Source organism: Arvicanthis niloticus, chromosome 15 (genome assembly GCF_011762505.2).
Source record: "Arvicanthis niloticus isolate mArvNil1 chromosome 15, mArvNil1.pat.X, whole genome shotgun sequence".
NCBI lineage: Eukaryota > Metazoa > Chordata > Mammalia > Rodentia > Muridae > Arvicanthis > Arvicanthis niloticus.
The window spans coordinates 18,355,039-18,381,263 of NC_047672.1; the positions used below are offsets into that span (position 1 = coordinate 18,355,039).

The window sequence follows — 26,225 nt, forward strand, 5'->3', positions numbered from 1 at the left end:
CATTAGTGAAGCATATTTTATCATATATCTCTTTATGCATTTCTTTTAGTAGAATGTGTATATGTGTGTGTGTCTGTGTGTCTGTGTGTATGTGTCTGTTTTAGTGAACTTTTTTTAAAACAAGTTTGTCTTAGTCTTTTATCTGTGTCTATGTATCTATTTTAGGAAAACATGTTCTTATGTGTTTGTCCCAGTAAAACACCTAATATAACTGACTTTCCAGAGAACCCCTAAGGTTCTGCTTTATTCCCGATTCACTTTTTTTTTTTTGTGATTTATTTCTCTGTGCGGAATTTTGAATTAATTTTCCTGCACTGCCTCCACACAGACTCTTCTTAGATTCTTCAGAATAATTTAATGTTTTTTTCAAGTAGCTAATAGATTTTCTTCAAAATAGGGTATGTTTCTAAATAACTATTTCTCCTTTGAAAAGTCTTATATTTTCTTTTGTATTTTATTTTTCTTCAATGTCTGAACATGAGGTGTGATATTTGCTTATCCCTATTTGATAAAGTTAATTCTTCAATCTGAAGAGCATAGATAGGTGCTAATCCTGGTTCTGGGGACAAGCAATATCTGGGATTTCTGGTGAGTAGCCGGAGTAGCAGAGCTGTGGACTGGCCAGACAACATACACTAGATTATACTGGTAGCTTTCAGTTGTTAATATAAGTTATGGCTTCTATATACTGAGCTGCAGATCTACAGTGCCTATACAAGAATCCCCAGTTCTTTATGCGCCTGTGTAGGGAAGACAGAGATCTTACACAGTCTATAAGTCCATGGGTAGCTGAGTGGATCCTGCATTAGGTTTTGCTCAGAGAGTATCAGCCATGAATGGTCCAAAGGCAAGTTGAAGGTATAGCCACAACCCTCACTCAGCCTGAAGTTTTAGCATACTTTATCAATTATTTCCACCCTAAGATATGCTCTCCAGTTCAAGTCTGACCATCCTATGCCAAGCTCTAAGAAAAAGTAGTAATTAGCAGTAGATGTTGTGAGAATTTCAGCTCTAATGTAGGAGATATCTATGAGTACCTTCTTCAAAGTGTAGGGAACATTGTAGAATAAACCTCCAACCTGACTTTTGAGTGTGAGAACTATGGATTTCTCCTACAGTTAGGGCTGTTGTTTTGTTTTTATGGCTGGATTTGTTTGCACTGTCCATCTTATCTTAGTAATAGAGCATAGGCTCCCTTACACAAGGAGCCTTGGCCAGAAAGGAAATGGGTTTTTCTCTTTTCTCTCTCATTTGTGTGTGTGTGTGTGTGTGTGTGTGTGTGTGTGTGTGTGTGTGTGTGTTAGGTTTTGGTGCTATTTATGGCTTCTATCACTCCTTTATTGGTTCAGAGAATCTTTCCTCTCTATTTCATTTCTCATAATATGGTTTCTGTCTTGTTAATCTGATTCTTTTCTCTTAGAAAGTCACATAGAAAGTATTTCTTTTTTCTTGGCCCTCTCTTCTCTATAAAGTTTATACTCCAGTACCCAACTGCCTAGAAGATTGGTCCATATGGATATTCCACATCTGTCTCTACTTGTCAAGTACATAATTCCTTTCATGGGCTTCCTTACCATTGCTCTCTTATTTCATATTAAGCCACTTTAACTGGAGATCTAGAACTTTTCTGAGCTCCTCTATTTTCCCCAATCCATATGATAACTATTTCCAAGTACTGGGGAATACAACACTGCTCAATTTTCAAACTCATGAATTACCTTTATATACCACCTCAAAGCTGCCCTCACACTTGGATTAGCTGACAATGCTCACAGTAGATTAGGGTAGATTAGGGGACTAAAGAAACAACTCATAAATTCCTGACTGGAAGGCCTGCATTGACTTACTAGAAGCTGGGAACAACTTTCTCATATGGACATTTTTGCTAAGAAGAAGAAAATCTAAGTTCTGTAATGTATATGGTAAAAACTTTAGTGATAGCAGCTCCTGATTTCCTCCACTGTCTCATTTAGATCCCATTGTTCACTGCGTGCCAAGATGCTAAATCAACTGAGTCTCTGGCCAAGGTCATGGGAACCTTTCCTTAGGAATTGATTTTTGTCTTCCTCTGATTTCATTTTATCCATTTTCTAACTCTTAGAAATCATTCCTCCACTATGAAGATTGTCCATATAAAACATTCTTGGCCTGCTGTCCCACTGGAGCTTGCCGAACTTGGTGACATCATTCCTTATGTTGTATGGAAACCATTTTGCTAAAGTTTGATTTCCTCCAGGGCCTTTACATTCTAAGGCACAGAGCTTAAATCACTGTAAGTTGCATCCATAGCACAATCCTATCTTCTTAAATTGATTAAAATAGAATGTGTCTTTGAAATATCATGGCGAAAGGAGAATCGCATTATGTTCCTGCAACCTTACAAACCCATACAGGGTTCAGTAAAGTAGATCTTCTAAGAGACTATAGATTTAAATATCATGTAAGTATATGTATTTGCTTAAATATTATACTTGTGGTCTTCCATATAAATAGTTTAAAATGAATTGTAATGGTTACCCTCATACTGCAATTGTTTATGAGATCAAAGCTCAGACATTTAACTTCTACATGAGTTTTATTATAACAGATTTTTTTTCTTTAATTGGATGCATTGAAGAGAAACTTACTTATTGCAAGATTAAAGTTAGGGAGCTCATTATGATAATCTTTCACCATGGTTATTAAGTTACTAAGGCATTCCTTTAACAGTTACTTTGGACTAAATTGAGATTAAATAGTTATTGACATTCAAAAGAAAGATGGATTTGTTCTTGTATATATTTTATTATTATTGAATTGCTTTTAGAAAACTTATAATGTACAATGAGTTGTGAGTAGTTCATTATGTGGTAAGCTCACTGAACCAAATCTGGACACAGAAAAAACGTTAGTAAATTTCAAATTGCATTACCAAAATTACATTATTCAATATCAAAACTGAAAATGAAACTCAAAGTGCCCTCTGCTTTCAGAAATGGCCATTCATATGCATGTACATTTTTACAGATACTATTTTCAGATTTCTCTCCCACCCACTAACAACTCAGCACACCTGGAAATCAAAGCAGTCTTTTTCTAAGTATGTTATAAATTGAATGTGCCTAATAATGCATAAATAATATAAACTTTCTGAAAATTAACATAAAATTCATTTGAAGAAAATCCACATGGAAGCTATTTTTTATTATATCACTGTAAATCAAAAAGACAAATAAATCAGAGTTGCTTTTTCTCTGCTAATGTTACTGTCCAGTGAAAAGAATTCTGCAGTGTTGACTGTGCAAAAATCCATAATTCTATCAGGAAAAGATTGTTTAGACTGTGAGGTTAAAAAAATGAATACAAGAAGCAGACACCAAGCAGATCCTCATGTTTCATGTTTCCTATGTATCACAGGAGTCTTTGCATTCAACTTGGGTTTTTTTAAAGTCACTAGTTCTATTTAAAACATCAGTCTCAGTGTCATCGTCTGTGAACAAAGAGCACAATGAGCCATGACTCAGGCAATACCTGTATTGTTAGATACACAGCTTTCTGATGATGCCTGTTTCCCCCCTCTCAGAACTTTAGCATATTAAATTCTTTATTCCTTGGAAGTGTAGAATTTCGAAATAGTATTTTCAGCATTAACTTGGTCTGAGTGTTGAATAAACTGAGAACTACAGAGATCTAATATAGAATATAACCTTAATGAAGGTCAAAAATTACTCTTTAGAACACTTAAGACAAGTAGGTCAGATGGCTCTGTAGGTAAAACAACTTGCTATGTGAGCCTGGTAACAAGAGTTCTAGTTCGAGAACCCGCATAAAAGTAGAAAGGCAACTATGTAATCTTCTTCTGGGACCCCCTTCCACACCAAATGAATAAATAATGATGATACAAATATTTTATTTTTTCTGATCAAGTCTCTTTGATTGAAACACAATTATGTGTACATAAGCACAAGTAGGGGAAGTGTAGCTGGAGACAATGACTAGTGCCTAGAGCTGGGGACACTAAACAACAAGTCCAGGCTATGTCAGAAGAACAACATGATTCTCAGAATGTGCTCAGCGGTTGTGGCTACTCTAAAAAATATCATGCTAGAAAAACAAGTCTCTAGTCAGGGTAGACAAATATATGGCCCCAGAGGGCTGCAAAGAGGATAGGCGCCCTCTGCCAGGAGTGGGCTTCCAACACCTTTGTAGCTAGCTCAGTCTGGCTGGGAAGTTGTTGGGAGCCTTCTCCTAGCAGAAAGCAGCTATCCTCCTTGCAGCCATCTCAAGCCTTAGACCCTGACCATAAACGTGTTTTGCAAATAGCCTACAACAGCTGAGCACACTCTGATAAACATCTTGCTTTTCTCACATATCTCATTTTCCTGTTTAGTGTCCCCAGTTGTAAGGCAAACTTGGTAAAGCACCTTCAACTGTCATCCCCTGCTTGTCCATGGCTTCAATGCATGTGGTAAAGTGTATAAATACCCAGGATTTCTTTTCAATAAATGGGACTTGATCAGATTCTCTGTCCTGTCTCCATTCTACTTGCCTCTTGTCCCTCCATCCACACATTCTCTCTTGCTAGACCCTGTTGACTGACCCGACACACCAGATCACGAATTAATTAATAAGCTCAAGCCCTATGAGAATTTAGAGATCCATCTCTGTCCGATAGCTGTGGAATTTCAACATGGTGACACCACACCTGAATAAGGAGGGTTCTTATGAGTGAAGAGTTAGAGATCACTCTTTCATTCATAAGAATCCATTCAGTTTACTCAAAAGCAACTGAAACCAGGCTGTCAATATGTACAGTGTATAGCCTTATCAAAATATTAAATCAATTACAAGAACAAAACAACAACAAATCAATAACAAACCTTCAAATGAAAACAAGGAAAACCAAATAAACAAAGTTAGAAAAACTTAAACCAAAATCCAAACTCCAGAACTGTGGGAAGCAGCATTCCTTGGCTGCTCATTCTGCAGCACAGCCTGTGGCTGGCCTTGGCAACATAGTAGAAAAGCAGTTACTGATGGAAATCATCTTTTCAAGAGAAATGTAAGCAGGTCTCCTTTTTTTGCAGTGTGTGTTTGAAGGATATGTCCTCCCAAGACTGAGCATAAGACATGTTACAGTTTTTGGCTCAAAGTCTGCAAGCTTGTTGACTGATATCCATGAAGTTATTCTTGATGGCCCATCAGGACAAGAAAAAATGTACAGTCTCAGACTCTTCTGGATGCCCAGCAGCTCTTGATGTGCCTCAGCTCTTCTCTGAATTCCTCCAAATGTGCACTCTTGCTGGGCTAGTGGCTAGATGAAATTAAGGCCTATTCACACCAAGGAAAGCAACATAAAGAAGAGACTGCAGCCATCGATTGCCATGGTGATTAGGAATTAGATGGCATAGTGGTGCATTTGCTGCTCACACTCAGTGCACCTCATGCAGCAGTTCTTTTGGTGGAAGACCTTGTCCTGGTCTGTGCCATGTTTGAGTTTCTGCTGGAGCATTCAGAACTGCTGGTGCTTGGCACTTGGGACATAGATGTTCTTGTTGGCCTCCTCACAGAAGCTCTTATCTTCTCCATAGGACACTTGTGGTTTACCCTGCTCTAGCAGCAGATTTCTGTTCTCTCTCTGCAGCAATATCCTGACATTGTCTTTCAGTTGAGAACATTCTCTAAGGAGTTGGCAGTGCCTGGAGCTGGAGGAATTGTTCTCTTCTATGAGCTCCTTGTATTTCTCCATGGCATCACTTATTGACTCGGTAATTTTCTGGATATTCAAAATGGTCTTTTCATGGTTTCTTTTAATGATGTTGAATTCGATGTTCATCCTGTAGTTCAAATCATGATAATTGTACAGGTTTAGTATTTGACAAAATTCTTCCTCCTGAAAGCTCATCTTCTTGATCTCAAATTTCAGTTCTTCCAATTTTGTCATTTGCTTCTGGTCATTGATGGTGGAATTCTGGGATGATGTTTGCCTAGCAGAGCTGTGCCTTTCCCAGAATGATTTCAGTCTTCCTTTTTTACCAGACATGAGGCCAGCTTCCTTCTTTCTTGGCGTGATCTCTCCTTGATCGCCATTCTCTTTCCGAAATAGCCTAAGCAGCCTGGAAAACATGCCTGTTTGTGAACCCAAAGGGCTTTGAAGAAATATCCCACAGGCAGTTGTTGTCACCACAATACAGGTGACATCACAGAAGATTCTACTTCTTTCCTAGATACAAGAGATTTTCCAAGGAAGGCATTCCTGATGATGTCACTGGGAACTGTCATGCCCTAGCTGCTAACTAGCTGTCCCCAAATTGTTCAGTTTCTGGGTTGTCCTTTCCTGAAGCCTCTCCTGGGACCAGGGGATACCCTTTGGCAATCTTTCCATCCATTAGTTAGAGATTTCTCTCTGCTTCATGACAAGTGAAGTGCTTTGGATGGGGAGAATTGGTTAGGACCCTGTCCTGGGTAAGACATTTTTGTTAGCACCTAAATCTCTGGGGACCATGGATGTGGGAAATTGTTCTCAATAATAAACATAACCACCTGAGTCAATTCATGTTCTATACAGTCCACTGCCCAGGGTTTTCCCAGTTTCCCAGAGGCCAATATCTTTCTCATATACCTTTAATTGTATAAAACATGGATAATATTTTCTTACTGTTTAGTTTGAAGAAGCAGGGTATTGTTTCCTTCACACATTAAGTTTCTGACTCACTGTTAGTCTCAGGAATCAGATCTGTTCCAAGGGAACTTCACAAGACTGAAGCATCTACTGGAAGAAATACCTCCTCAATACACTCTGAAATCTACTGTAGTTAAAGATAAACATCAACCACTGCTAGCTCTCCCTTTCTAGCTTTGCACAGATATGCCCTTCACTAGAGGCGTGTGACCTCTGCTTCAGGCTCTATCCAGGCAGGATAGTCTGAAGTTTCATCCCAACACTGGTCAGCTGACTTGAAATGGTGATTCTGTCTTCCACCTCTGCCCCCAAGAGGATCTCCTCAATTCGGCATTTCATGCCTAATCTGCATGGTTATCCTAGATGAGAGGTGAAAGATCTCCTCCAAACCTGACAATCTGTGATTCTTTTTTTTATTGGATATTTTATTTACATTTCAGATGCCATCCCCTTTCCCCATTTCCCCTCCCTAGAAAACCCCTATCCCATACCCCCTTTTCCTTTTTGCTTTTATACAATTTTTTTTAAAATGTTAATCAAAGGCTCTATAAGTTTTGTAATACTCAATCAGAAGTGTAACCCAATACCCAACCTAGATATATAAACTATCTTTGACTGGTGGAGAGACGTGAACAACTGCCTTCATGCCACCCCTCTCTTTCTCTCTTTTTCTCTCTCATCACCTAGCTTCTCCTCTCCTTCATCTTCTCTCCTTACTCCATCTCTTCCTCTCAGTACTCCTTCCTCCTTAGCTCCTCCTACATATCAACCTTCCTATTAAAATAAAACTTTTCTCTCAAAGTAAAATTAGAGCATAATTATGCCTATTTGTACCAGTGAGGTACAAGATAATCCTAATACCCAGTCCATCATTTTGTTGACTAACCAGAACCTCTGTCATCTCTCCTAACTAAAACACTTAGTTTTGAACCTGGCTTTTTTCTTGGCTTTAGAATGAATCTCAGCTGAAAACCATCTACTCAGATCTTTTCTCTCAAAGTAAATAGCCAGAATTGGCTATGAGACTATAGGTCTTCAACCCCATCAGAAATCCAGAATGACTGAGTTAACTGAAAGATACAAATATTTTAAATTAAAAACATTAAATATTTTAATTCACTTAACTGTCTCAATTATTAAGACACAGTTTCAGAGATGTGTCTCTTGGTTAGCTATCCTAATATTTGCTCTAGTGTGGCACTGGGTCAAAGAATACATAACCACAAAAGAATACATAACAAACAAACAATACATAAACTAAGCTACTCCTTTAGAATTATAAACTTTATAGTGTCCAAATTGTTATGTGTTTTACCAACAACTCCCATACATTTTTATATAACTAGAGCAATATATGAGTTCACTAGTGAACAGTATCGTCTTAAACTTGTTTCTTCTATTTTCTTAAAAGCTTAGTGAGTTGATGCAAACAATTTACTCTTATCTGCGAGGGACTGAACATGTACTCAGTGTATTTCAGGCTTGTTTCTAAGGTGTTTTACATCAGGAATACTTTTATGTAGACTTTGATTTCATACACCTTTGGGTGAAACTTACTTCAAGCATAAAATAGGATGAAGAAAGCTCAAAATGTACACATACTGTGAAATAATCTACTCACTCCTCTGCGCTAGAGTGGTCTCTGTCCTGTCTGCCAAAGCTCTAAATGGTTCTCTGTGGCCTGGTCATCCCCACACTTCAGTGGCTTGGGCACTAGAGAGAAACTGATTCATGGTGAACGTGGGTGCTATCCATTACTATGTGACATCTGCACACTCATGTGGGCCCTGATGAGGAGGCTGAATTAATTTATTTCTACAAACAAGTAGTACTCCTGCTACTTGACCAGAGAACCAGCCCTGACAAAGATAAAATTAATTGGTGTTCCTGGAATAAAACTTAGAGGAGACAAGTGGCTTGTGCCAATGAGTCCTGCTGGCTTCTGAAAATCATGTAGCTATGTTGTTGTGTTTTCCCTCCTTCCCTTCTGTATCAATTCTAATCCAGATCTGGGTAACAGCCATATTTCTTCCTCATTATTTATTACCATAGAAAAGAAACTTGTTTAATGGCTACAAACTTTGGCCATAGTAGAAAATATAGAGTGTGGGATGTGCTAAGTTTGCAAAGGGGGCAATCTCTAACGATTTGTAACTGCTGACAGTATATAGTAATTCTAATGTTACTCAAATATCACAAAAGACTTTTTTTTCATGATAGAGCATATCTTCAATCTTTCTCATAACTTCTATGTAGTTACCAGTTTGAGGTTCAGAAGTTAAAATGTAAAGCTTATGCTAGAATTTAATTAAGACCTTTGAAATAGTTGGGATGGGTTGAATGCATTTTGCATCTGAGAAATACTAAATTTGGGAGGCTCAGAAGAAAATTTGGGGATCATCCTAAAATTATTACTGTATAACGTTAATAACTGATGTGATTACTTCAAGAGGAGATTGGCAACCCTCATGATTGGTATAGGTGTTTACACAAAGGCGATGGAGCGTTTTTAGACCGTTCACTACATGAGAACATAATGAGACGACATCTATGGATGTGTAATGTTTCAGCTGGCCTGTCTGCCAAGTTCCTGGCTAGGACTTCGCAGGCTCACAACTGTTAGAAACCTCTTATATGCTACCCTTGTTTTGTAATATTTGTTATTTACTTCTCACAACCTGAACTAAGATATTTAACTACTAGATATATCCAGTTCTATACTATGTACCATTTTGTATTTTCAGATTTACTTACTTACTAAAATAACTATAATAACTCCTAAAGCAACATTAATATTATCCCAGCCTCTATATGCAGAACTGGAGAAAGTTGGGTCACCCAAGTTGTACCCCAAAAGTGACAAAAAAGACCCAGCTCTGTCTTCAGGTCTCAGTTCTTGCACTATCAAGAGTCTCCTTTCCATGATCTACTTAATACTACACTTAGTTACATCCCTGAGGTTTATGGAAGGGAGTAGGATGGTTGTTTAAAACACCTGCATCTTATGTGGGAAAGGTCTGGTGGGAATTTCTCAAGAGAAAACTATAATGGTCTTATACTTTGTGTCAGATAAGCTTTATTCAGAACTGATTAGAGCACTGTTCTCTGTGCATTGTGACATATTGACTAGTAGATAAATATGTAATGACCAGAGGCTCCTAGCAACCCAATCACAAATTTCCCTTGAAGTCAACATTCAGGTCTGTACTGGAAATTCATGTTTAACTCTTTAAAGCACATGACAACTGCGACTAGTGAGCACTTCAGTCACTGGTTTTTAAATGAAGACCGCCGAACCATTTCAAGAGCCACAGACAGAATTAGTGAAAATACAATTAAATATATATGAGTCTTGAGAATCATGATTAATCAGCTGCAATTATCTTCATAAGTCTATGAAATTGTACAGCAATGCAGCTTATCTGGAAGAGAGTTTGTCTTACATGCAGGTTTGCTAAAAGCATGGGTTTGGTTCTTACTGCTGTATAAGCTAGTTATGGTGTCGTACAAAGCAAGAGGACCAGAAGTTTCAATTCATCCTCTGCTAACTAGCAACTTCGTAGACACCCTAGGCTGCATCAGACAGACACTACATAAAGGAGTGAAGTGTCCCTGTTATTTCCTTTATTTGTTTTTATTGCATGGACACACATTTTAGTCCATGTGTCCTACAGTGGACCTTAGAGTCACAAATTATTCTTCATGTGGTTACTGCCACATAATTGTGTGGGTTGCATATTAGATTTTTAAATGCACTAAGGACATTGCAAAACAGGAAATCCAGTTTTAGTAATATACATATATGTAACCTCTCGGGTGCTCAAAGAATCATAGGACACAAGTCATTTCCTCTGAATTTTATTTCTTGTAAGGGAGGGCATAAAATGTTTTCCTATACTTAGATATTTGATTATTGGTCTACTATTTCTGACTTTGTAAAATATATTGTCATCTAAGTTCAACATGAAATACAGATTTTTATTGAGTCTGCTAGAAATATAATATTAATCTGTAGCTTTTTTAAGCCCTGAATTAACTTAAGGCCATATCTGATTTAAAGCTAACATCTAAACATTTAAGAATTTTTGATATTCTTTTTGTATAGTTCATACTGTGAGTTTCTTTTCTTGCCAAAAATCAAACAAGAGAAATAAAAGCCTAAGTCGAAGAGACACTGAAAACTCAGTGATGATGTTGCAGAATTCTGTAGCTTCAAGAATAGGATCTTTCTCAATTCAAATCATATATGGGCAAAAAATGTCACAAATTCATAATATTTTTAGCAAAGTATTTTGGAGGGTTATTAAGAAAGCCTGAATTTGCAAATAGGATACATTTTGATACAGTGCCTGCACATCTTATTTTCAACTTTCTAAACTTGACAAGATTTTGTGCAGTTTAGGCCAATTCTAGCAATGCATGCACTTCCCAAGGCATGACAGGTTTAATACGGTTACACATGGCATTTCTAGTAGAATGGTAAAGTCTTTAAAATATCAACGGTCAAGTTTCTCTTAATGTAGACCCAGAATCAGCATAGCATGTGTCTCCTTTCTTGGGATGCAATTTTATCAGAAAATTTATTAGAAATTAAAATGATGTTCTAGTGACCTTACACTCAGTAGCGTTCTACACATCCCATTAGGCTACGGAAGAGCTCAGCTCTGAGCTGGTGCCTTGGTTCTCACCATGGTCAGTTCACCCCTAGAAAACCAATTCCTTCCTAAAGCCTGTGAAATGAGGGAAAGGCAACAAGAATCCTGTCATCCCCTCTGAGATTCCAAGGTCAGTGCCTAGCATACTCTGAATGCCTTGACCATGTTTACAAAAAACTGAGCTTTTGGGTTTTAGTTGAATTTTAAAGTGGCATAATTTCACAGATTTTTTTCTTTATTTCCTCAGATTCCCCCACTATTTCAAAACCTCATAAATTAGAATTCCAGAAAGCCAATTTTAAAACATAAAACTCAGAGGCATGGAGATATTTTTTCAAGTGGTCACTTTGAATAACAGTGCTAAATCATGCAGCAGTCTTCACTCTTTATTAGATGCAGTCTACTCCCCTGGGTGACAGGCCTCTAGGTAAATTGTGAGGGATTATCATGGTGATTTTAATTAATATGGGTGTGACCACTCTCTGAACAGAGGATCCTTGACTGTATAAAATGGAAAATAGAAAAAGCAAACTGAGAAATGAATGCCCTTGCTTCTTGATTCTGGAGTCCATGTCTTATCTACCTCAAGCTCTTGCTATTGTGAATTTCCCACTATGATTATGAGTGGGAATTATGAGCAGAACAAACTCTTTTTTCCTCCATTTACATTAGTCAGAATTTGTTAGCATAGCAAATAGGAAATGCAATTCTGACAACCACAATTCACAAATTTGAGTGCACAACATTATAGTCTAAATACTATATGATTTTTCAAAGGGAAAACAAACTTTAAAATTTTATTATATTACAGTTCTCATAAGTGGAATCTAATAAATGACTTATAAGCATGAGTATATTAGATATATTCATAGAGCCTTATTATGAAATTAGACACAAATTTAGGAAGATGAATTATTTTAATTCTCAAACATGGAAAAATTAGTCTGAGTGAATTAAAGATGATGGACTGTGCTGCTGTTACCTGGGGCTAGTGAGAACGAAGATGTGACTTTAAAGAATTATAAAATGATTAACTCCTTTCAAATTTCTCTCTCTCTCTCTCTCTTTCTCTCTCTCTCTCTCTCTCTCTATTTGTGTCTCTGTCTCTATCTATCTATCTATCTATCTATCTATCTATCTATCTATCTATCTATCTATCTGTGTGTATTTGTGTATGTGTGTGTTTGCATAAGCAACCTAGCACACCACACAGCACAACTATTAATATAATTAGCAGAGACTCATATTGTACCTGCTTATCATTTTGAAATCAGGATCATACTGAAGGGCCAGCTACTGTGTCTTCTCTACTGTAGACGTTGGTTCCCAGGAGTTCAGGGGTGACATCAAGGTTTAGTTAATTCTTCTGAGGTTTTGTTTAGTGACTTGACAAGTCCCTGACCTTCAGGGAAATATAAAGCTCGGCCAAATAAGATGCATTATAGAGAACTCTCTAGAGAATCAGCACAGAGCTCTGAACACACCATCTGCATGTCCTAAGCAGACTGGTATCATTTGTTAAACTTATCACTGGTTACTTTTTAGCTTAATTGAGGAGGAATAGGTGTGTGTTCTAATGCTCCCTGATTCAGACCTGAGAGAAGAGATTCGGGTTTGTACTATAACATGAGGGATTGGGGATGAATTGAGGCATCTTGCTTAGTGTCGAGGTAACTTCATTGTTCACTTTTGCAGACTTTCCAGATGCAGCCTATTTTCTTGCAAATGAGAAGGCAGAAAAAAACACAAAGAAATAGAGTGCATGAAAACAAATGTAATTTGGACTGCTGTGTCTTTGCTGCTCACTGTAATGAATAACATTTCACGCCACATAGGTTTGGAGGTCTGCCATAGGCTCTCACTTTACCTGGTGCTGCAAAGTTAAGCTGGTACTAGGTCTGAACAGTCAGAAGAATATGTTCAAACCCCTTCTTTGGGATTTTATACCACATATCACCCTTCATTTCTTTATAGCATATCAATAAACTAAGGTACAAAGAATTCACCATCAGAACCTCAGGTTTTGAACCACAAGTTCAGTGTGATCCTTATTTTTTTTTATCACTTTAAATGATCAAATTTGTTAAATACAAACTAAAGCCTAGGTTTATAACTGTCAGCATTCTGATTTTTGGATTTTGTAAATAAATATGTTGGGATTTGGGAGAGTTTAAGATGAATAAACACGTCTCAATCACCAAGTCGAAGTCTTTTGGAGCGTATTAGTTAAATCAAGTTAATGGGAAAACTGTGGGCTCAGACATCTGAGAAAAAATATAGAAAAAATATTTTCTTGTGGTTTTTCCAAGTGGTTCTTTCAAATTAGTGATGGGAACACTCTACAAGGCTTCACACAGGGAATAGTAAGTTTATAAGGAGAATAGTCACAGACTTGGGCAGAGTGAGGTGGAAGCCTGGGATGTGGACACATAGAAATGGATTGGTAGAACACTTCGAACTTCTAATGGTGAACTGAGCAGAACTGTTGAAAGATGCTGAAGAGGCAGGAAATCCGGAAGAAGCAGAAATTGAAATGGAAGTCATATGTGAAGGACCATCTCTTAGAGCAGCAGATAGGTGATCGTGGGTGGCTCATAAGTGAGCAGCTACAGAGCCAATTCCTTGCCTGCCTAATATTGAAGCCCTCTTACTTGGACTTCATGCACATGGAAAATCTGTTTTCCTTTGGAGAACAGGAAGATACTGTGGACTTGATGTAGTACCTACTTTATAATACATGCTACGTTTTATATAAGAAATGTTTCTACCATGTTCATGCATTTAAGCCTATATTCCAGCCAGTGGTCCTATAGGGGGAGATTTTTGAAATTTCATAGGTTGTAATTTACTTGAAAAGAATAGATAACTGGAGCACTGCCTTCCAGAAATGCCCTTTGCTTCGTGCCCATGCCAGAGGAAACAGCTGGTCCCACAACCATCTTGTTCTGTCCAAGCATATGGGTCCCAGCAGCCATGGTCTAAACTTGAGGCAAGCAAATGTAGGAGACAGTTTAGGATTGCATCTCCAGTTTTTGGTGCACCACTCCTATTGTAATAAAATCCTAGCAGCTTAGTTCTTTCAACTGCACATGCTAAGCATTAATACTCATTTCTAAACAATGCACCCTCAGAACCACTCTGCTCTTCATCTGAGTCAGGCTACATGTACTCCCATCTCCCTACAATAATATAAGTTACCCTGTCTCTAAAAATAGTCAAATCTTGATAGTTTTTCATCAAGTATATCTAGCATATCTGGGTATGAAGAATATAAGGGTTGATCTGTCCTAAAGTGGCTTGGTTTTAATGTGTAGTGAAGCTAATCTGTACCCTCTAGTGAGGAGTTATCTTCTAGTGAGACTAAACTGTATTTTCTAGTAAGCTTTAAGAAGAAAAATTTTTGGTTACAATCCCATGTCTATGCAAAACTGAGCATGCATGTGATTCAAAGAGGACACATTATGCAAAGTCACATGCACAGGAGAAAAATCAATATCTGACCTAATCAATTAATGGATTGAAGTTGAACCACTCAGACTATGTCCCTCATTAACCAACTCCTCCTACTCCTAAACTCAAAAAGAAAACACAAGCAATACTTGGGCCTTTGACATTCTCACTTATGTACCCTGCATTCAACTGAGATAGCCATCCCTCTTTAAGCTGTAATATCACATTGGTATAAATAAAGGTAGTTTGCTTCTTTGATAAATTTGTGTGTGCCTTATTTTCACTGCTTTGGAAAATGGGCCAAGAATCTGAAAAAAATATGCCCAGACTCTGACCATGGTTAAAAAACATTCTGAAACAAGGAACCAAGATAAAACTTTCTCCTGTAACTCACGGTTAGGTATTTTGATTGCAGCAATCAAAGAACTAATACATATCATTTTAGTGTCCACTCTTACTTATATATGATTGATCTTGCAAGTAAGAGTCAAGGTTCAGAAATGGTGCCTTTTTGAAATGAAGAAGTTTGAAGTTTCAAATGAAGTTTTGAGGTGGCTAGAAAATTGTATTTTGGTTATTTCTGATGTTTTGTGCTATTTCTCGAAACTTCTGTTTTTAAATGATGCCTAGGCATATTTAATCCATATGTTAGGCATATATCCCTTCCCTGTGGCCACCTTTTGCTATGGTATATATGCAAGGGAAATGTCAAGATTTGGAGACATCCTGTACCATGACATGATTAATGTTCTCTTCCTAGAATCTGGAAATATTTCCAAGTGTTATTTATATAAAAGAAGGTTAGAGTACAGGATGAGGATAATGAATGAATGCACCATAGAGCATTTATGTTCAGCTCAAAATACTGTTCTAAAATAACTCGCTACACCAGGCTCAAAGGATGCCCATGTCATTTTGACGGACTCCCTCCTTGAATCAAAACCAAGTGATATCATTTGGATCTCTGGCCTTTTAATATTAAAACTGCTCTATCCAGATAAAAACAATGTGTGAATTCTCTAGTCTCTATTTAATGGAACATTTCATTAAAAATCAAGTGAGATTCTTCCAAAGCTCAGGAACGAGGCAGAAGAAGAGAAAGAGAGAATCATCTATATGTTAAGGCACAGTCTGGGGCAACACTGCCTGCTGGACATGACTTGACTTGTTTATTCATGAACTCAAAACAACTACGGTTACATAGGAGCTGCAAAAATATTAGGGGTGTGAGTATTTCATGATGGATGGGGAGAGGATCATGAACATTGACCCTATGGACTACTGGTAGTTGTTTTGTGTCCAGCACTCTCAGAAACTTCACTGTTTGGACAGTTAGGGCTGCTTTGGTGTTTTCTTCCATATCTGTAGCTGTTCCTCTCTGTCTGCAACAGTCAACCTATCCAACCCTCTAGTGCTGCCTTTTTTTTTTTTTTTTTTTTTTTTTTTTTTGGTCTGGAGTAGTTATGGTTTATTCTTACACTCCACAGCAAGTCTCTGTCTTCACATCCCTGTCTCAGATGTCTGTCAGTCTGTCAGTGGCCACTGTCACTTTGCCTTGCTGTTGGAATGGGTCTTCTTTTCAGTATATAGATTCTTTTTAAATCATTCCCACAGAAGGTATTAGGTGTCACCTTTAGAGAATTTCCTCTCACCCAAGACACTTTAGTAACAGAACCTATTAGTAACCCTGGAAGTGGGATATAAGTGGTTAGTTAAAATTTAGTGTTTTTAAATTTACTACTAAACTGTTAAGCAAATATCAATCCTTAACAATAACACATTGTTTCCACTGTTGGGAAAAATAAGGTAAAGAAGCAACTATTTTCTTTTGGAGTCCCTCCACTAGAGGCTTTGTCCACCCCTTGCTTTATTCAATATACTGTCAGCTAACCAACACACTGTAAACAATCTATCAGAAGAATTCATTTGAGGCATAAAACCAAATGATGTTGAACAGTTTTGAGGCACTAAGAGGATGGTACCTGGCTGAGAGGAATCGGGTGGTACTGGTGCACTCAAGAGCCAGGAAACAGATATGAGAGGGAGAGGGGGAGGGGATGAAGGAGAGGGAGAGAGAAGCTGGAGAAGTAGCTCTTCTTCCATTTCACAGGAAGTAAGGGAACATACTGCCCTGGGTGATAATCCAGAATCATAACAGTAGTGCTGGCTCATGTCCGTTTTTCTTCAAAACATGACTTTTTTCCTATTTATACCACAGGCAAGGATCACAGTTTTACAGTGTAAGAGGAGAGAAGAGATAAAACATAAATTCTGCATTCTTGACAACACTACACTTCTCAAAGGTGTTTTCCCCACTTTGCTTTGGCAACATTTTATCCTAGTAAAGAGGAAAACAGTTGTTTCCCACAGAAACCAAATCTGATGGAATTGGAAAAAGTGTACGTGTTGTACGAGGGAGAATCCACAGGGATATTAACCGGGGCTGTGTCAAAGGCAATGTGTGTGCATGCTGCATTGCTGGGCTGTCTTTTCTGATTCATTTCACTGTTCTCCCTTGCTGAAAGCATCTGTTGCTTCCTTGTTCCTTACTTACTCTTGCTGATTTCTTTTAAACTTATTCCCATGGTTCAAAATTCTCTTCTTTCAAAACTTATTGAGCCCTAAGAAAGGCATTTCTTTCCTGTCAAATGTAATTTGGTGTTTTCATAGTATTCTCATTAAAATAGCCCTTTAATAATATCCCTATTGCCTTCTTTTTTTGCCCATTGAGTTTACTCTATTGATTAGTATTAGAGTTGAAAAGGCTTTAATGAATTTTTCTCCGAACGTCCAGTAAGAAACTGCTTTTCGTGCCATGCCTCAGTGGATTTTCTCCCATTTCTAATTGTGTGGTAATGAGACTCTGGGGTCTCAGAACACATTTTCTTTTAAAAATGAGTTCTTTTAATTTTTTTAAATATTACAATATAATTATACTATTTTCCCTTTCTTTTTTCTCTCTCCAAGATCTAACACATACCACTCCTTGTTTCCTTTCAAATTTATGGCTCCCTTTTCACTAATCGGTGTTAAGATACATTTATTCCTAAATATATAAGTACAAGCCGATAAGTCTCTATACTACTCCTTGTATGTATGCACTCAGAGCTGATCAGCAGTATTGAATTACAGATCCATGTGCACATTTTCTTGAAAAACAAAACCTACAGAGTTTAGAAAATTTGTGTGTGTGTGTGTGTGTGTGTGTGTGCGTGTGCGTGTGTGTGTGATGTAATTTCTGTATAAAACAGGATATCTGAGTTCCAGCTACAGACAAGCTGCTCATATCTATCAATCACTTCCATCTGGATTTCTGGGTCACAGAATAGCTTATACAACAGTTTCCAAGTTGCACATACGAGAAGTAACACACTGATGAAATGATTAAACATAAAAAGGGATTTAAAATTATTTTCTGATCATCTATAAAAAAACTAGCCAGATGACACAGTGCAAAACTGTCTTTAATTAAGAGTCCATGGATTGGGCACTGTGGTGAATGTCTGTAATGCCAACACTCTCATAGACTCAAACAGGATGATGCTGAATTCAAAAACAACATGGGCTACACAGTGATACATAATTTCCCTGTCTTCTGGATAAAAGACTGTTTATATATTCTAGGTTTCTTTATAGAAAAAAATACTGGCATGGTTTTAGAAGCTTTCACCTTTAGTATTGTTTGACACCCCAAACAAAGGTAGACAGACAGAGAGAACATTACTAAGAAGTAAAGAAATCTTCAGAAGGACTGTTATATTCAGCCAGATTCTTCAGTAAAATGTTTTTGTTTTGTTTTGTTTTTTTTCAAAACCAAAGACGCCAACTTAAATAGTGTAGTTTGTTTACTAAAAGCAAAACTAATTGTTGCCATAAGTTTGTGTGATATAGAAATTTCTCCTGAGTTGAAACATTCCCTTCTGGAAAACATGGAAGCTCCTGAGACTCATGAAATAGGAAACCCTTAAAATTCCAGGCAACTGATCTTAAGAACACTCCCAAGGCCTTTCTTCAAGGTTGCAGAAGCAATTACCAGTTCTGTGGAGAGGAGACTCTGACCTGTTGTGGAGTCCCTATATTATACAGTGAGCTTTCCTGAGGCACCCTGCAGTAGGCTCCTCAGTAAAACAGCTGCTTCTCAGTCATTGCTGATCATGTAAGTTTCCTTTTAACCAAACTCCAGTAAGTGAACTTAGAGGTTTGATGATACAGAAATTGATAGAATCGTCCCTTTGTTTGACTTCAGTGCTGCCTCTGGGGTTAACTGACAGTTGTTCAAGTGTCTTCAGGAAAAGTCACACAACACAAAGCAAAATAAAAGTTCAGATTTATAGGAATTCTTGCATCTGATGATAACAGAGGATTTTACTGTAAATAACCAGTTGGAAAAAGACAAAGATATTATTATTCTATTGATCCATGAAACTACAATAAATGTAGGTTTTCAAAGGAAAAATAATTGTGGCTGTGCATACCACAGACGTTTAAATTCCATTTGTTGATTATAGAAAACCCTCTTTAACACAAAGGTGATATTTTCTATTCTTTCATACATGCATAATTAACTTATTGATTATTTAATTTATTCACTTCATCTACATTCATTAAGTTTCTCCTTTTATGTTGGGCTGAGTGCTGCAGGTGCACATGAGTAAGGCATGTAATACCAATCTACCATACCAAGATATAATCTATTTCATTTCAGAGTAACTGGTGTGTTTACCTTCAATAATCATTCTTTGTTTCCACGGGGTAAGATGACCTTGAGGTACTCTTCTGCTTACATCATATTATTGCCAGATACAAGGGCAAGGCCATGCTTTACAATATTTACACCACAAGATACAGAGGGAAGAAGATATATAAGATAAGATATATATAAGATATATAAGCTATTGCCTGGCTGAAGCATATTTGACATCTCCGAGTGAGGCCCACCATTACCTAGAATATTCTATATAATAATTTATAGAAAACACAGTATACAGCCTTAGAAACTAATAAACTGGGTTTGAAATTCTCATTCGTATACTGACTTTGCAGTCTTTCTTTTTAAAAAACGTTACACTGAGTACTGTGACTCTCCAGTTTTGGAGTGGGGAATATGCAAGCTAATACAATGCTGGTGACCATAGTGTCTTTACTAGTTCCAGACACTGTAAGTGACAGACATTCAGTGATGCTCCAATGCTACCACCTGCATATCTTCTGCCTTTGATGTAGCAATTTTATTATCAGTGTCACAAGGCTATCTTTTATTCGGTCATTTCAATGAATCCTATCAAGAAACTATGACAGTTTTTGTGTTCTTAAGAATTAAGGCTATGTCTATTTGCAATATAAATGTGTCCCTAGAGCTAAATAGCAAAAGCATCCCACCCCATGAGTTAGGGTTAGGGTTAAGGTTGGGTTACGGTTAAGGTTAGGATGAGGGCTGGGGTTAGGGTTAGAGTTAGGGTTAATGGAAACTCAAAATGGCTTTGCTAGGACCATGGTAAGGTGTCTGATGGCTTTGGCCTGAGCATCAGAGTAAGCATATTCAGGATGAGTTATGAAGCTTCCAGGATATTTGATCTTGAGGACGTTCTAAAATAAAAATCCCTGTAGCTTCAATTTTATCAACCATGGAATGATGGTGGTGGTAGGGGGAGTTTACAACCCCTACCTCATAGTATAATAAGATTAAAAAAAGAAAAATCTGTGCAGTCTTAGAATACATTGTGCATCAAAGTATACTTGTTATGGTTTATTACAGAGCATACATAGCTCTGAGTAAATTGAAGTTTAAGATCAAGCCACATGAGGCAGGTAATACACAATATAGTATATTATGAATAGATAATGTAGCATAGCTTCTGAAATGAACGAAATCTGTGTGTGTGTGTGTGTCTTGGGAATGATGGAAAGGCTTAGTAAGGCTGTGGAATATGAACTACAGTGGTTAAGAGACTTGAAGCTTACTGCATCACAGCCAGAAGAGAACCCGCAGACATCAAGCAAAATCTGTTAAGGGGTAAAGGACACTAAGGAGGTAGATCTTTTAAAAAAATATATCTCTGCTTTCAACAGCTTCTGAATTCCCTTTCTAATCAGTAACAGCTTATCAAGCATGAGATGGGAGAAAAACAATCATCAGGGCTCCAGATGGAAATGTTTAATGCATATGTAGTTTACGGGGTGAATATAAATTGTGAACATAGTGAGTTTTGGTTAATCTGCTGAATAAAAAATATATTGAATTTGTTCTGGTTTAATTAATGAGTAACTGAATATTTGACATAAAAGCATGCTTAACTCTTTCCAGAAAAGACAACTGGTAGTGATTTGGTGAAAATGTTGACATTTTGAATAGTATTTCCCTTATTTGCATAATGCTTTTAGAGTATGTTCTGAAGCAGTGGTGAAATCTTACATGCACAGCAATCTATCCACTCTGCACCAATGGAAAATAATGTGTCACCTTCCTTAATTACGAAGTATACATTAGTAAGGAGATGCTTATTTTAAATGCTTAGCACTTCTTTAGCAAAGAGAGAAAGGTAAATCAGGTGCTATGTGCAAGACGTATGATAGTATCCCTTGTCAGTAAGAAGAAGCCAGAAGGTATTGGAGACAGGAATAAACAGTGAGGACCTGAAGACCTGCCTCAGTGGTTACTAGCTCATGCTGATCTCAGAGAATTGAATTAGGTTCTGAATACCTATGTCAAATAGCTCACCTGTAACTCTAGCTACAAGGCATGCATTGCCCTCCTCTGGGCTCACCACACACATGCACTCATGTGCACATACTTGTGCACAAAAGCATAATAACTTAAAAATAATACAAATAATCTTTGAAAAGAATGAGGTTTAAGTAAAGTAAGGTGTACTGAATTTTCATGGAAAATATTTCCCCATTCACGTCTACAATAATTTATTTTTCATCTAAGAAATACAGAATATTCTCTCACCCTTAAATGAAATTTCCCATTGTTTCCCACCAGACTCTTATGGTTTCCACGGCTAATTTTTAATCTTTTTGTTAATTTAAAACAAGTAGCTTTAAATAAAATATCATGTACAACGGTCACCTACATTTGTGTGTTTAGCTGTTAAGTTACAAGTGGCTATTATTTCTATACCTTTTCTATCACGTGAATAGCTTGTAGCTACATTCTAATTACACCTTCTTCCATTTACACAGTGCTTGTTATATGCTATATGGCTTTCATAAACATTAACTCAATGAGTCCTCACAGTAGCCCTTTGAAGCAGGTACCATCGTTATGGGCACCTTTTAGGTCAGAGGAGTAAGTCTGAGAGAAGCTGAGAACCTTGCTTAGAGCAGCTAGATGTTAGGGCTAGAAATGAGGCATTTAGCTGAGAATTTCTGGGCTATTCAGAGACTAAACTAGGCTGCTTATCTAGACAATAGCCTAAATCAAGTCTCTAGACAAGTATGCCTGTGGCTGTCAACTATTGAGCATAGAGGCAAAACATGAGGGGAAAGTCGGAAAACATTTTGCTATTAGACTGTCTCTCAAGAGTGTAGAGATGGTGCTTCAGCTCAGAATATTATTTATCACCACTGTTGCCAGGAGTTCCTTTTATATGAAGTTGAAGGGAAAAGTCCATATTGATCAAATAAAATGTACAAACAGAAATGCATGTAGAGATAATCACAAGTACACATATCTATTTTTTTTTCTGAATTTTGGGAGATACTGAGATTGAACCCAGAACTTCATATACAGTGAGCTATGCCTCCAATCCATATTAGTTTTATTAATATACACAAAAGTAGGAATTACATCCCACCTGTAACTCTACAACAGAAGAAGCAAAGGTAGGCGGCCATTGTGAAAAATACATTTTTGAAACTATTTGCTTTACATTAAGAAAAAGATTACATTTGAGCCATTTGAACAATAAGACTATGATGGGAAACAATGAGAAAATTTATTCTGAAATGAGGGAACACTCTGCTTTTCCAGGTAGAAATTAATTACTATAAGGAGCTGAATGGGACAGTATTTTTCACATAATTCAATTAAAACATCTCCTGCCATAGCGTCTTTTTGGAGGAAGTCAGTAGCTATGTCTTAAGAAAATATAAAATGAGTGATTTTTCTACTTGCCAGCTAGTGGGGTAGCACCCTAAATTTTCAGTTGGTGTGATTAAAAGAGAACTAGTGATCTAAAAATGAAAATAATAAATTTGACCTAGATTGGGCTGTTTTTCTTTTTCTTACTATTTCTTAAATTATAAATCCTTTAATATTTTAGCAGTAAAGCTTCTATTAAAATGAAAAATATAAACAGCCTAAATAGTGCACATTATTCCTTGACAGGACCCATAATATTGATGAGATTTATAGTGACAGGGACAGGTAACAAGAAACTTCTCTGGTTGAGTTTCATGAGTGAAAAATAATACAAACAACACTTTTCTTCACCAATAACAGTGTAGCTGATTCAAAATTGCTTTCAAATCTCAACTGGTTTTGTTTAGAAATTGTATCAATGGTGAAAAGAGATGATTTTAAAGCTTTATTGTGTTTAATATATTCTCATGGCATTGTTATTGCTGGTGTGGTATGCTTTGTTATTTCCACACAGTAAGAAAAGCCAGATATTTTATAATACAATGTTTTGAGTCGATCTGAGGAGGGTGAAATGCACCATGATGTGTTTGTGTATGTGTGTTTGTGTGTGTGTGTGTGTGTGTGTGTGTGTGTGTTCATGAGCTTATCTCTGGGAAGTTTTCTAAGTTTCAGATAAATGGTAAATGAAAGAAATGAGAGTTGAAGCAAAAATAACACAGACCTTACATTTATCCAGTAAGGAAACAACCCAGATGTCCGTCAACAGAGGAATGGATACAGAAAATGTGGTACATTCACACAATGGAGTACTACTCAGTTATTAAAAACAATGACTTCATGAAATTTTCAGGCAAATGGATGGGACTAGAAAATATCATCCTGAGTGAGGTAACAAAAGAATACACATGGTATGCACTGATAAGTGGACATTAGGAAAAAAGCTCAGAATACCTACGATACAACTCACAGAACAAATGAAGCTCAAGATGAAGGAAAACCAAGGTGTGGGTTCCTCAGTACTACTTAGAAGGGAGAACATCATAATCACAGGAGGTAGCTGGTGGGAGGAACTTGGGAGGAGGCAAGGAGGGCGATGGAAAAATGAGGGCATTATCATGTGCGGGAGGAGATGCAGTTGGGGGAGATGTACAGAAGGTCAGGAAATTGAACAGAGGTGTGTAGCAATGGGGAATTGGGGGTAGCCTCCAGACAGTCCCAGATGCCAGAAAAGCAAGAGGCTCCAAGGACCCATCAGGACCCATCTCTCTCCATTGTTGGGTATTTCAGACATGAGCTGAAATACCCAACAATGGAGAGAGAGAACCAGTAGAGACCATATCTAGAGGTTAGGGCTGGGGCTACTCACCCATATCAAAAATATTAACCCAGAATTGCTCCTGTCTAAAGGAAAAACAGGGAAAAGAGTGGAGCAGAGGCTGAAGGAAAAGTCACCCAGAAACTGTCCCACCTGGGCATCCATCCCATATGCAGCCACCAAGCCCAGATACTATTGCTGATGCCAAGAAGTGCTTGCTCACAGGAGCAAAATATAGCATATACCAGTGTATATGAGACCCCAGCACAGGTATAGCAAAGGACTCCCGGGTCTGTGTTCAATCAGAGATGATGAACCTAACCCTCAAGAGACTGGAGGCCCCAGGGAGTTTAGAGGTCAGGTAAGGCGGGGGCTGGGGGGTTGGAACAGCCTTTTGGAGACAGGGGGTGGGTTGGAGGTACTGGATGTGGAACAGTCAGAAGGTGAATGGGGGCAATAAAATCTGGAGTGTAAATAAATATTTTTTATAAAATAATAGCTGTAACATCTGGGGCTTTTGATAATGATAAGCTCACCAAGTTAACCAACTAATGAGCTAGTGGCACAGATGTTATAGAAATAACCACACAAGTCCTTGGCAAGATCAAGCCAGAAAAAAAGAACAATCTCATCATAGAAAGGGAAGATGAACACAAAAGCCTAGCACTTGATGAGACGCTATTGAAAATCCATGGATTCTGGAAAAGGGAAAGTTGATTATCTCCAAAGATACAGTTCCTGAGAAGCTATCCATGCTCCAGAAAAGGGCTCCACACCCATGCACATGTTGATAAAGCAAAATGAGCTCAGTAGATTACAAATGAAAGTGTATATTAATTGGCTAGAAAAAAATGTTGATGGAAAGAGGTGTGAGGAAGAAATGGGGGGTGAATTCTATAAAAATATTTTAGATTTATGACATTCTGAAACTAATTTTTTAAAGTAAATTTTTTAAAAAAAAAGGATAAGAGAGTAATGGACTTACTTGGTAATTTCAGCTTAATCAACTCATGTCTATCTAGGTTAAATGGTATCAATTTATCTAAAAGAGCAGTAATATTTAACATAAAATTTTAAGTAGATTTATTTCCTTACTACAAAAGAAACTCATAAATTTTACAATTATGGAGGAATATTTTTAAGGAAATCATATATTCAAACAATTCAAAATCTCTGTTTTATATCAATGGTCTATGACAACTTCATTACCATGGTCCACGTATCCTACCCTTATGTCAATCTAATCCACATCTACAATGTGTGTCCCTGCGGAATGTAGTATATAAATGTAAATGTAGTTATAAATGCTTATAAATTTAATATCATCAGATCTACCAAAAACCAGTGCTTCTCAAGGAGCAAAATACCTTTAGGTATTTTTAGAAATTTAGATAGACAAATGCAGCTATTAGATAGGTCCAAGCTTTGAAATCTCATAGCTGTGTGCTTTGAGAATTTGTGTCTATAATCTCACTGTCAGTAAGGACTTATTTGCAGTAAAATAAGACAAAGTAAAACCTCCTGATATCTGCTGCAATTTTATTTTATGGACAGAATAACATCATTAAAAGATTAATTTTAATTTGGTTTGTATTTTACTTAGCCAATGGTAGTAATGACTTTTTATGCATATGGCTTTTTTTATCAGAGTCTCCACAAAAGGTATTTGGGATGAAAAAGGAAAAACAAATATCCTGAAAACAAACAAATAAAAAATTCTAAATCTGAGAAGGCATTTAGATCATGCACATAAAGGCATTCATGATTTCACTTATATGGATATGTGTATGTTCATTTATAGGTGGTAGCACAGGCATGTGTATGCATGTACAAGTAGAGGATAGATATCAGTTTTTAGTTTCCTTCTACCTTGTTTACTGAGACAGGCTCTCTCACTACACTAGGCTGTATGACCAGCAAGGCCCAAGAATTCATCTTTGCCTCCTCAGTGCTGGGATTAAAAAGCAAGTGTTACCACATCTGAGTTTTTACATGGGTATAGAGATGAAATTTATGTCTTCCTAACTTTGTGGCAAGCATTTTATTGATAGATCTGCT

General features: G+C 37.2%; 2 protein-coding genes across 2 annotated transcripts in view; both read right to left on the reverse strand.

The window, feature by feature from the left end:
• Cntnap2 (contactin associated protein 2) overlaps window positions 1–26,225 on the reverse strand; it is a 1,965,545-nt gene that overhangs the window by 1,165,819 nt on the left and 773,501 nt on the right. The gene's annotated exons all lie outside the window — the stretch shown is intronic.
• LOC117720411 (uncharacterized) lies at window positions 5,387–6,106 on the reverse strand. Its single transcript, XM_034518884.2, has one exon. The coding sequence runs from the start codon at window positions 6,104–6,106 to the stop codon at window positions 5,492–5,494; it is 615 nt and encodes a 204-aa protein (XP_034374775.1). The 3' UTR covers window positions 5,387–5,491.